Source organism: Cygnus olor, chromosome 4 (genome assembly GCF_009769625.2).
Source record: "Cygnus olor isolate bCygOlo1 chromosome 4, bCygOlo1.pri.v2, whole genome shotgun sequence".
Lineage (NCBI taxonomy): Eukaryota > Metazoa > Chordata > Aves > Anseriformes > Anatidae > Cygnus > Cygnus olor.
This window is the reverse complement of record NC_049172.1, coordinates 24717402-24729840: the sequence shown is the minus strand read 5'-3', so window position 1 is coordinate 24729840 and position 12439 is coordinate 24717402. Positions and strand designations below refer to the sequence as shown.

Sequence of the window (12439 nt, the reverse complement as noted above, 5' to 3'; positions counted from 1 at the left end):
TCTCTATCTTTAAAGGTCTGATAGTTGATGGGATTAGGCATTGCTACTTGATCCTGATACTGAAGGAATGAGGAAGATGAGTGGTATTAGTATTGAGCCATAGCTCTGTGCTGTATTGTAACACTTTGGAAATAGTGGCCTATAGAAAAGATGAGCAGATACCTGTTAAATTTCAATGACAATTCTATTGCATTTAGTAATTTTAATGTTTTTTTCTTTTTTTGTTGTTTTTAAGGGGAAGAGTGTACGATATCACATCTATCTCATAATCTGAAAGAAGAATAGAATTTGGAATAATGGCAACAGGAGACCTAAAAGGAAGTTTAAGAAAAATAGAGCAAGGACTCCGCTTGTTAAATTATCCAAGAGATGTAGATTATACAATGTAAGTAGCAGTGTGAATAAACTATGCTAATACATGATGACAACAAGATGTGTAAACAAGATATGTATAAATATTAGCTTTGCATCCAGTGATGAGTAAGCACAAAGGGTATGTCTATGAAAAGTTGAGGTTTGATAAATAGGGACTTTAAGAAGAGGTAATGCAATTTTGCGAGTCTAAGCAATCCTTAGAATAATTCTAACGTCTGCCACTGTCTTGCTGCTCTTTCTTCTGGTGTTTTCTTATTTTCTTTGATTAATCTGTCATCTTCCTTATTTCTTTGTAAGTGCTAGCAAAACTTTCCTCAGGAATTTTCATCCTGTGAAAATCACAAATAACGTGTTCAATGCTGAGATAGAAATGCTCTTGGGCTTTAGACCTGCCAATGTTAGAATGATATGAGAGGTCACAGAAAATCATTGTTTCAGGAGTTTTACAGATAATAGTAAGGACTGCTGAATGAAATACCTGGTAAGTTGCTATGAATCAAGATAGAGGAAAAACTTAAGGAGAAACAGTATAACTTGGGTGTCACATGCTGGCAATATTAAAACACCTTTCGAGTAAAATGTTTGTAATCATGTAATTAAGGGCTTTTGTTATCTCCTGATATGTAAAATACTTTTGTATCTCAACAGGTTAGTGAAGGGTGATCCAACTTCATTTTTACCTATCATCAGCTATTCTTTTACATCTTTCTCAACTCACATAGCAGAACTTCTGGTAAAGTGTGATGTGGAGCTTACAGCAAAGAGCGACTTGCGTTTTATTGAAGCTATTTATAAGGTATCTGTCTTCATATTCTTTGCAGAAGAGACACAATTTTGTGCATGGGCTCATAAAAACTAAACATCTAGTGAGAGTAAAAGTTTTTGGCTGTGAATAGGAACTGCAATTCGGTTAAGATTTAAGACGGCTAGTGGCTAGGGCAAGTTTTTATTTAGATTTTCCTGAAAATAGGAAAGGATATTGTTGTCCAAATTCTAATTTTAGGGCAATCATAGAAGCAGTAACATAATTAAGTTTTATTTTAGGTGTGAGGAATACGGAAACATTTGTTGCACAATAAGTTACGTAGCGAGAAGTGACCTTAGAAGAAATCATAACCAGCAAAAAAAAAAAAAGGCAAACTTCAGTAATTGTAATAAAGACACAACAAAGAAACAGTTATTTTAAAACATAGGGCAAATTAATATTAAAAGTCTAGTTCTTAAGAGTTTATAAATCGGAATCAAATTCTTTAAGGTGAATCAAAATAATTTTACACTATTCTTAAATATAGACATAAACGTTTTATAAATGGAGTCTGGATGTATTAACTAGTACTGGCTTATTCATACTAGCTTTCCATCTGAGGATAGGAGAGAATCCTTTACAAAGTCTTTGTGTAAGCCTTAGTTAGGCCTCTCACTCATTTGCTGAGATCAATGCAAGCTGTTACTGTGCATTCACTGTGAAAAGGTTATATTTTGTTTAATTTTTTAAATATTAACATCTATAATAACTTAATGTTTTAGACTGACATAAATTTTGCAAGCATGATGTGAACGAAATACTTCTGGAAGAGGTATATTGAAAACTTAGCTAGAAGAAACAGCTGAGAGTATGGAAACAATCCTTTTTTCATTTGGTTAGTTCTGAATTGCAGAATGAAGGAAAGATAAGAACCTGAGCATGCTATTTTTACAATAAATTATATGGTGATTTTGAAAGCAAACTTTATTTTGTTGCAGTTTCTTCGAGATCAATTTCAATATAAACCGGTTTTAACAAAACAGCAGTTTCTTCAGTTTGGCTTTGCAGAGCGAAAAATACAGATTGTTTGCGACATTATCAACTGTGTGGTGAAAAAGCATAAGGAATTAAGTAACTTGAATAAGGTACTGATCAAATGATAACTTTATTATGAGGTATGTTTCTTCTGACATATCCTTGGTGCTGCAGTTAGAAGGTGAAGATGAGTTTATCTGAAGATGAAGCATTACTGATAGTCAAAGTAGGGGGGAAATTTAGTATGAAGTTCCCCCTAAGATTTTTAGAGTGCTGTTGGGTATACAAAAGATGTGAAGCTGACAGTGCTTTGTAGTATAAACAAAATAGAATTACTAAAACAAAGATTAATCAAATATTTTAACTTCACACTAGGTGGTGTATTTCCTGTATTTCTCAACATAGTGAATGTTTATGTAACTCAGACTTTACAGGCAGAGTTTAGAAACAAAGCAAAATCCTCTGCTATGTTGAAGTTCTGTAACATTTAATTTAAATATGAACTTGTGTTTGTGTTTTGGTGGTACACATCTTAAATCTGATTATTAATCACATTTGATGGACATTGTTGAGGTATTTTTATCATTGTATGCTGTATTTAAAGACATTTTGATTAAAAAAAATCAGTCTTCATATTTTACAGGAGTTTGAAGATGTTATAAAATCATATGAAACAGAACTTGTATTTATTTCATTTGTCACTTTTGGGGGCATAATTACATACTTTTTTGTTCCTGAAGTTGAAGTCTTAACTTCTTCAGCCTGGAGAAGAGAAGGCTTTGGGGAGACCTTAGAATGGCCTTCCAGTACCTGGAGGGGACCTACAAGAAAGGAGGAGAGGGACTCTTTCACACAGTGTAGTGTGACAAGGAGAAATGGTTTTAAACTGAAAGAGGGTAGATTTAGTTTAGATATTAGGATAAAATTATTTACTCTGAGGGTGGTGAGGCAGTGGAAAAGGTTGTCTAGAGAAGCTGTGGATGCCTCATCCCTGGAAGTGTTCAAGGCAACCTTGAACAGTTTGCTTTGGGCAACCTGGTATGTTGGGAGGTGTCCCTGCCTGGGGGATGGAACTGGGTGATATTTAGGAATATCACCCCTGCAGGGGGTGGAACTGGGTGATATTTAAGGTCCCTTCCATTCCAAACCATTCTGTGATTCTATGAACTTTGTTGCAAGTTATCATTTATGTTTGTGACCAACTTTGTTGCAGCCTTGCATAGGTGTTACGAGTATTATGCATTCATTTTAAGATCTATTTTGTCTGTTAATTTAGTATATAATTTATTTAGACAGTGTTGTACTGCAGAGGTTTAAATGTCTTTGTGTGCTGTGCCCGTTAATGACACACCCTCCACCCCCCTTTTCAATTTGAAGGTTAAATCCCAAACAAGGAAGAAACTTAGACCTTTAAAGTGTGAAGTATGGTCAAATTGTGGTACTGTCCCTGCTGGTCCCAACGGCAGTGCTCTAAATTCCAAACAGGTATGAATGTAGTTGTTACATTGTATGTCTAAATGTTAATCTGATTTATAATCTAATCTCCCAGGCTCTTTCTAGAATATGTGCTTTCACTTAGGTTCTAATGTTTGATCACACTAGGTATCTTTTTCAAAATGTGGGTGACTGAAATAGTAGCTATGTCCTGGTTTTGGCTGAGATAGAGTTAATTTTCTTCACAGCGTCTGGTATGATGTTGTGTTTTGGATTTAGGATGAGAATAATGCTGGTAACGCACTAGTGTTTTAGTTGCTGCAGAGCAGTGCTTGCACAGAGCCAAGGACTCTTCAGCTCCTCATGCTGCCCTGCCAGTGAGGGGGCTGGGAGTGCACAAGGAACTGGGAGGAGACACAGCCAGGGCAGCTGACCCAAAGTGGCCAAAGGGATGTCCCATACCTCCTGGCATTATGCTGAACGATTAATACAGGGGAAGTTGGCTGATTGGGGCTGCTGCTGTTTGGGAAGGGGCTAGACATTGGTTGAAGAGCAGTGAGCAGGTGCATTGTGCATCACTTGTTTTGTACTGGTTGTAATTATTTATTACGATTATTATTTCTCTCTTTTTATTATCTATTATTATCTATTATCTCTTCATGGGTCTTTATCTCAACCCATGAGTTTTACCTTTCCAATTCTTTTCCCCCATCCCACTGGGAGGGAGGGAGTGAATGGCTTTGTGGTGCTTAGCTGCCTGCTGGGTTAAACCACAACAAGCTATTACAGAGAAAACTGTTTCTCTTTTACTGAGTAGCTGATTTCAGTCTTGATAGTACCAATCAAGTACTGTTGTCTGTTAATTGCATTATACAAAAAAGGAGGAACAATAATCAAAATGAAGATTCAATTGGGAAAAACAACATACATCATTTTTGGAGATTGAATTGTGTTTGGCTTGACATTATGCTGGTTTCAGTGTAGGTTTCAAAATACTTTTTACTCTGGGTATGTATGCAAGTATGTATGCAAGTGTATTAAGAATTCCCTTGAAGAGAAGAATTTTAGCTTCACTAAAACATGTAGTAATATGCAAGTGTTAAGATACTGCATAAAGCTAGTAATTATGGATTCTTAATCATTAGGTAAAGTATTTTGTGTTGTGACAGGTAGAGATCATAAGACTTGCTCCAGCTGGAAAGAAGGGCAACATTTGTCTTTTGCTCTCTTGGAGGAAAGTATTCAAAGGAAGTGAAACATGTAGCTAATCGGGCTACTTTGGCAGTAGCCAAGGAAAAGACTTCCAAGCTTCCTAGTTATTTTTTTTCTTTCTGAATGGTATAGAGGTAGTTTTAATGTTGAAACTGTGTATTTGTATTGTGAGTTTCATGCCTCCTTTCATACTTTGAAATCTAATAACCTTGGACATCATTAATGTCCTTTTATACAATAAGAAAGGCCATTAATGATTTCAGTACTGTTCAAGGAATACCAAGGTATTCAGTAGCTATGGTAAATTGTGTGAATATTTGTTTTACCGTTCTTTCACGTGTATGTGATTACTTTTTAAAAATTAAACTGCTATTGCTTTCTATGTTTTGCAACCAGTTGGGATAAGTTTGTTAGATTAAAAAAAAAGAAAAGGCTAGGTGTTTAAGTAATAGATTTTTTTTTCTGTTACCTGTCAGAGGAATTGGAGTTTCTTGTAAAGATCAACACCAGTGATTTTTTTTTTTTTTTTTTGACATGCTCAAAAGATACCTCAAGTAGAACGGCACTCTGGAAGTGAAGTTAGCGATGACCTTCATCCAGCACCCCTTTGTTCAGCACCGCTTCATCCACCACCCCTTCCAGACGAGGGAGGTGATGAAGAATTGTGCATAGATGATGATGTTGTGGAAGTTAAATGTGAACAAGTAAGAATTTTTATTTAAGATGTCTACGTGCATTCTTATTCTTAATATTTCTTACAGGACTTTTCTAAAGGGGGGAGGTTTTTAAAAAGATAGCTGGATTCTTCTTAAATGTAACTAGTAGATATATAACAAATGATTGGGGAGGGATAAAAAAGTCAAATTCTACTGTCTTTACAAGAGACAATTCTGTTAAATTTCTATAAAAGCTTAGTTCTGTGAATGCTGTTAATGACAGTTCTAAAAGATTACTTTCGAATGTAGCAGAATGTGGTTATTGAACATGAGGAAAATTCCACTTAGCTTATTTGATCAAACTATGAATTATATCTATGTCAAAATCAGAGAATGTGTTCTTATCCATATTTTCAGGTCATAGAAGATAATTCTCAGATTGAGCTCCTAAGGAGCCAGCTTGCTGATTGCCAGGAAAAGCTTCATAAACTAGATTGGATTGAAGATAGGCTACATACTTTAGAAGAGAGACTGAAAGGAAAGATTACTATAGACGAGAAGGACTGGAATAATTTGTTGAGCCGAGTTTTGCTCCTTGAAACAGAATTGCTGGTGCAGTCCAGAAAGGTATATCAACTTCCATTTTTCTTCTCTAAAAAAAAAAAAGGCAGATATAACTATCAAAATATTTTTTTTAGTACTGTGTAGCCGTTACCAGATAACAGAAGTGTTGCCAGACACAACACTCTCAGCCTGTTTATGCTTTTCTCACCTCCTGATGTATGCCCTTTGCTATTTTTAAAGGGGTGATCTTGAATACAAGTGCTATTTGTGGAGTTGGTGATATTTTTTTCTTTAACTGTGAAGTTCTGTTGCTTTCTCATGCTCTGAAGCAAAGCTCTCCATTGGAAACGGTTTCCTTTCAGGAACAGCAGGTATAGCTCAGCATATTCTCATGAGTAATGACCGTGTGTGGTTATTATTTGTTAGTGAACTTTTAGAAGGAAGCTTTTGTAGACTTGCAATTATACTATATTTTGAAAACTTACCATTTCTGTAGTGGAGGATTTCATTATGTTAGGGACACATCTAAGCTTGCTTTTTTTGGTCCATATTATCAAATTTTATCTCATACCGGACTGCAATTGTTGTTGCAGTAATCTATGAGGTAGTACTTTTTCCACTGATTCAGCTGAATTCATATCTTTTAATTCTCCAGACTGATCTCTAATCATATACATCCGAAAGATTAAGTCTTCGTTCTATATATCTAAAGTTGTCAAAAATAAGCGGTACAATGGGAAAAGTTAATTCCCTTTTTAGTCCTACTACTATTTTATGGTTATCTTTTAAATTTATAGCCTGACTGATACTTCTCCCTTTTGCTCTTCCCTCCCCTTTCCTTCAGCCTTACTTGTGATGCTCATTGTATTTTTAAATGTGAAAAGGTACTGTAACTGTGATGCGGCTATATTTGGCGTATATGTCAGAGCAAATCAGGTGTTTTCTTACATTGAGACGGTCTTATTTCTCATGGTGTTGAAATGCCTTTGTATAAAGACACACATTACGTAATTTCATACATGTACATGTGTTCATGTGTTTTGAGCTGCAGTGACCTGTAGCATCAATTTTGTCATTGCATGCTTGATTTCAAAATGTATTTGCATGTGTATCCAAAGGATACCAGGAGAATCTTTTCAGAAGCTGAAAACTTATGAAAAATGGTTGATCAGTGTTTCATTTTTCTGTAGTTGTAAGAATGTTGAACTTACTTGTAATCAGGTCCTCAGAGTGTATTTCTGGCCCTGCAATATGAAAATGTTGCTAATACTTGTATACAAGACATTTTAATATATTTTTTTCCTGTGTTCCTTGAAAGTGTGCTAGTTACGCAAAGTCGTGAAATGGACAAGTGTTCAGACTAAGTGCTGGGATATTTCTGAAGGGTGTAGTTCAGACAATAATGACTGACATTATCAATTACTTTTTTTTGCTTAACAGTTTCAATGGCTACTTTTGACAGCAGAATGGGAAGGCTTGTGATTCAAACTAGGCTTTTTCCTTCATTTCTGTAAATTTGGTTTATTGTTACTCTGGTATCATATGTATTGAAGTAGTTCAGCTGTCTGGAATACTTGCTGTGAAAATATTTAACACTAATACCACTCAAAAATTTCCAGTAAGATAATTGTATGTCTCTACTAGATGTTACTGTAAGAAATTATCTGCAGAAATAATTTTGATTTTAGTTTGTGTGTGGTATTGTTACTTCTTTCAAAGCAAAAGAAGCAGTTTTTTACATTAAAAAAGAAAGTCTTGAACTGTAACTTTTTTTTTGCAACAGACTTTTGAAAACTGCCAAGAAATAACCCTTTGGGTCAGAGAATTGCTTCTGCTTTGTTTTTAGGAAATTCCATCCAAGTTGTTCTTAGTAATTCTGCATTGCTTCTGTATCTACGGCTTTCTTCTTACTCTTGCATTTTTCAGGGAACTTCTGGCATCTAGCCAACATAGCAGGACCACTCTAAGATCTGTATTGCACTGCTGCCAAAGTAGCAGCAGCTGTGCATTTAACTCTGGGAAAATCTGAAAGCTGCCAAACCTGTTCAATGAAAGGAATTGGGCAGAAGCTGTCAGTGTAGATAATCTTTTTTTTTTTTTCCCCTCTGCCTTCTCTTAACGACTTATAATTGCAGTTGTCTTCAGCTTCTTCCCACACAACACCTACTAATTCTTCCTCATTTACTTGGATATAATTCCCTGTTAACTGATATAGTTAGTCCAGTATTTAAAGTGATATATTTTACTGCAGGGTGAGATTTGAAATTATAATAATAGTTATTGGTTTAAAAAAAAGTCTGTTTTTGAGTTTTTTTAAACTTTGAAATTAGGAAATTGCACGCATTTGTTGTGAGTAGAACATCAGTTTTGATTCCTTGTTCATGAACAACTTTTTCTAAGCTAGATTGAGTGAAACTGAGAACCTTTCTTGAAACAACGGTCTCATTTAGGAGCCTGAAAAACTAGCTTAAACTAGACTTTTGAGTTCTCACCATTTAGGTGGAATGAATCTCAGTTTATCTTTACACTAATTTCTAGGACAGAGGAGCTGCATTTCTGATTATCAACTGTAAGTGGAAGGTTTGCTTACTTTAAACTTCACAGCAGCCACCATCAAGATGTAATTGTTAGCACAGGCCAAGTACAGTGTAACTCTTCATTCTGTTAAGTTATATGCACTATATTTGGACTTGCTTTTGACCTGTTTATCAACAGCAATATTAATAAATCCTACATAAAATAGGGGATTCTTAAACACAATGTGAGTGTGAAATTTAAGATTTTTTTTTTAAGCTGAAGAGCAGTTCTGTGAAAATATCTGTGCAGTGCTAACATACTTGGATTGGTGTACAAAAATGCATGCATATTTGGTACTTATGTATAACTTTGTTCAGTCAAAAGATGTCTTAAAACAGGATATAAGGCTAAAATGCAGTAAACTTGTATTTCAGAGAGACTTGTCATCAATGTTCAGCAGTGTAAGTCGAGAATGTACTTCTAATATGATTCCAGTTTCTCCTGGTGAGTATTAATGTTTTTTTTTTTTTTTTTTTAAATTAAGTCATATGCTAAGCACTTCTTGCTGACCTTGGCTAAAACAGTGGTTTTTAACTAGAGAGTCAATTGTGATTTAGAGACCTTTTAATTTAAATGCATGCTTCAGATAAGAAATGAATCTGCTAGCAATTTCGTGTTTCTAATTTATTCTTTAGAAGCTGTATTTACTCTAATTGTTTTAAATGTATTAATGCAAATGCATGGCATATTAATTAAGTTGTAAGTAACACTCTACCAAAAGTCTCAGATGCAAATTTAAGGTGCTGTAGATAAAGCTGTGAAAAGCAATAATGTTGGCTGCACTTCAAAGCAGTTACAATGTTTTAAAAAATAAAATTTTCAAGTACAAAATAAATTATTTGCTGCCACAAGTTTATTATATTTAAAATAATTGCACATTTTAAGTTTTCTTTACTTATAAAGGGAAAACTGAAGTTTTTTGTTCATAATCTGTACTGAACGTTCTCTATAGTTTCATCCCTTTTGAAACAACAGCTATCCTCACTAGCTTTTTCACTGAGCTTTCTTATCTTGAAGACCACAGCAAAAGCTTTTTTCAGTCTCCAGCTGAATTTTGGAAGACACAAGTAGTCAATGAAACAGCATTAAGTGGGAAGAAAACTAAAAATATTCTCTAGTTCCTGAGTAATTCTTATTTCTTTCTCAATGGTAGCTTCTTAGCCTATGTGTTTCATCACTTTAATTTGGTCTGTCTCCTCTATGGCGGCTATTATCCCTATCACCATTAGTTAGGAGAGTATTGCATTTCGTATTCTCATTTATTAGGCCTTTTTGTCCCCTTTTGGGATATTGGATAGAAACTGGAAAGGTAACTAGGAACCTACTTCTGTTAATCTGAGTAATCCAGTTTCCATGGAAATTAGGAAGGCCTCTTTGTAGACCTTTTTAGAGACTTAAAACAAAAGCAAAAAACCTTGCCACTTGTTTACTTGCTTTTGTATGTTCAATGATATATTATTGACACTTGAGGACTTCATAGTCAGCAAGTAGGCTGATGGTCTTTAAAAGGTAACCTTTATGTTTTCAGACTTAGAGAATTCATCTGGATTTTCCAAAATATGATCCAGAAAATTGTAGGCTTAAAGGCTGTGCAGCCAGTCGTAACTCTTATATTGAGGATATGCAGTACTCAGAATGCATTTTTTGCTTGTAGTGCTCTTCATGAATCACTACTGTATTGAAGGAACACTTTTTAATTGATTAAAATAATACGTTTCAAGTACAGAATAGCGTAGCTGAACATGTTCCAGAGTTTTTATCTGTAGATGATTGCATGATTAAAAATAAGGACACAAACACTTGTTTTAAGTACTAAAATGTTATTTTCCCTGACAACACTATTCTGAATTGAAGAATATCAAAGCCTTCCCAAAGTAAAAGATAGCATGCAGCATCCATACAGCAGAAACAGACCTAAAACTAGTCCAATGGGAGCAGAGCTAGGGAGACAAAAAAACTTATTTTTAGCTAAATAAGTGATGACTTTATATTTTTGCTGCTTAAAAGACAGGTTACCTTGCACAAATTAAAAAACATGTTTGAACAGGTGATTCACAGTACAAATAATGTGAACATTCTGAAATTACTCTTTAATATTTGATCCAGTAATTAGTTTAAGTGTTGATTTTACTGTAGTCAGGATAAAAGGTAGCTTTCCTAAATGATCTTTTTGGAATTTGTCTTTCGTTATACATAATATACTCTACCTACTTTTGTTTTAAGAAATGAAAAAAGCTAGTTTGGACCCTCACCAGTAGCTTTTATTTCTCTCTAAACAATGCATTCTCTTCTGTTATTACATACTGTAAATCAAGCTATTTGATAGCTGACCTTGCAGTAAGGGAGCAAAAAGGCAAAGGTGACATAAAAATGAGTCTTTCTCTATAGATACAGAAAGGAAGGAGGAGATGCCAGAGAGTCTTCATCAGTCGTCTGGATACAGTTCACTATTATCCACAGACCCATCTCCCAAAGCCATGACCATTAATTCTCATGGTCTGACAGACATTTCAAAGGTAAGTAAAACTGGCAAGTGCTTAGTTGATTTCCTTTCTGGGGTCAAGAGAACAAGTAAGCATTCGTTTTAGTTGTATATACTACTAGTGAAAAACAAGGAAACTATGCAAAACTATGTCTAGGTCTGTCTCATAAAAATCCTTTCGATATGTAAACAGTGCTTAAAGTTACATTTTCTCAATGAATTTTTCAGGTTGAAAGTCCATCTGAGGAATGTTAGCTTTGAAGAGTTCACTAAACTTGTTGCTTTTAAATTGCAGGAGACAACAAGACAAAGAATGGAAAGGATAAGTAAAATGTAAGTAATAGGAAAGGGCAGCAGGAATTCATTTCCCAGGAGGGAGTTGTACTGGACTAAGGCTTATGGAGAACGTACATATGTGTTCCAAACCTCAAAGGTCTCTACATCAGGTGTGGCATTTCCTTATGACTCCACTGGATAATAAATCCACTTACAGTTCTGTATTTTTGGGAAGAGTCACTGTTTTGGTTTCTAAAAAGTAATAGAAAGCATTGTTAATAGTATTAACTGGAGATTAAAGAGTGTTTAGAGTTTGATTGACAAGGAATAGGAATATTAGCATCTTTTGATAGAAGTTTCTGGAATGAGCAACTTTTTATTCCTGAAAACTATGACATTTCCATTCTGCTTTATTATTATTTAAGGAAAAAATAAAGTAAAACCAACTTTAGGCTAAGCATTGCATTAACTGTATTAAGGTGTGTTTCATGCTAGTGCTGAGATTGGTAAAGAAATTTTTTTGTAAGAAATATTTTTATTACACTTGAGGAATTGCTGTATAATATTTTCTTAGCTGGAAATTTGTACATCCTACAAATGCCAGCCCTAAATAAACTGTAGTTTTTTTTTTTTTGTGATTTAACTTCCTCTAATTTTGAGTGGGCTACTTCTTTCTGTGTATACTTAGGTTTTATTGATATTTGGTAGGCATTTTAGTCTGCAAACCAATTGCAGAAGAAAAGGGGGATGACAGGCCACTTGGTTTAATGCTGCTTATTGGTATTTTGGATTCATTGGAAAGTAAGAAATAATTGATTTGCCTTTTACTGTGTTTTAATAAGTATGCATGAGTGTAAAACTTTTTTTTTTTTTTTAATTTCAGAATAGAAGAAACCTCAGAATTGTTGAAAACCTCAAGTAATGCCTCTGAGAAGACTTGAAAGAACAGGTCTTCAGACCTGGTCTCTGTAGACTTATGGATATCAAAACTAATATGTATGTTTGTACAGCATTAAATTTTTAATATATTGAATTTGTAATGATCACTGGTGCTTATACTCCTTTGAATAAATATCTTCTAAT

At 34.5% G+C, this 12439-nt stretch overlaps 1 protein-coding gene across 3 annotated transcripts in view; it reads left to right on the top strand.

The window, feature by feature from the left end:
• Positions 1-12439, top strand: part of CEP44 (centrosomal protein 44) — a 14268-nt gene extending 1829 nt beyond the window's left edge. For all 3 annotated transcript variants that reach the window (XM_040555496.1, XM_040555497.1, XM_040555498.1), the window contains 10 exons: positions 236-385; positions 1024-1171; positions 2119-2265; positions 3533-3640; positions 5347-5505; positions 5875-6084; positions 8973-9042; positions 10987-11114; positions 11376-11413; positions 12240-12439. In XM_040555496.1, coding sequence (XP_040411430.1) covers positions 297-385; positions 1024-1171; positions 2119-2265; positions 3533-3640; positions 5347-5505; positions 5875-6084; positions 8973-9042; positions 10987-11114; positions 11376-11413; positions 12240-12297 — 1155 coding nt within the window. In that variant the 5' untranslated portion in view covers positions 236-296 and the 3' untranslated portion in view covers positions 12298-12439. The remainder of the gene's footprint in view (positions 1-235; positions 386-1023; positions 1172-2118; positions 2266-3532; positions 3641-5346; positions 5506-5874; positions 6085-8972; positions 9043-10986; positions 11115-11375; positions 11414-12239) is intronic.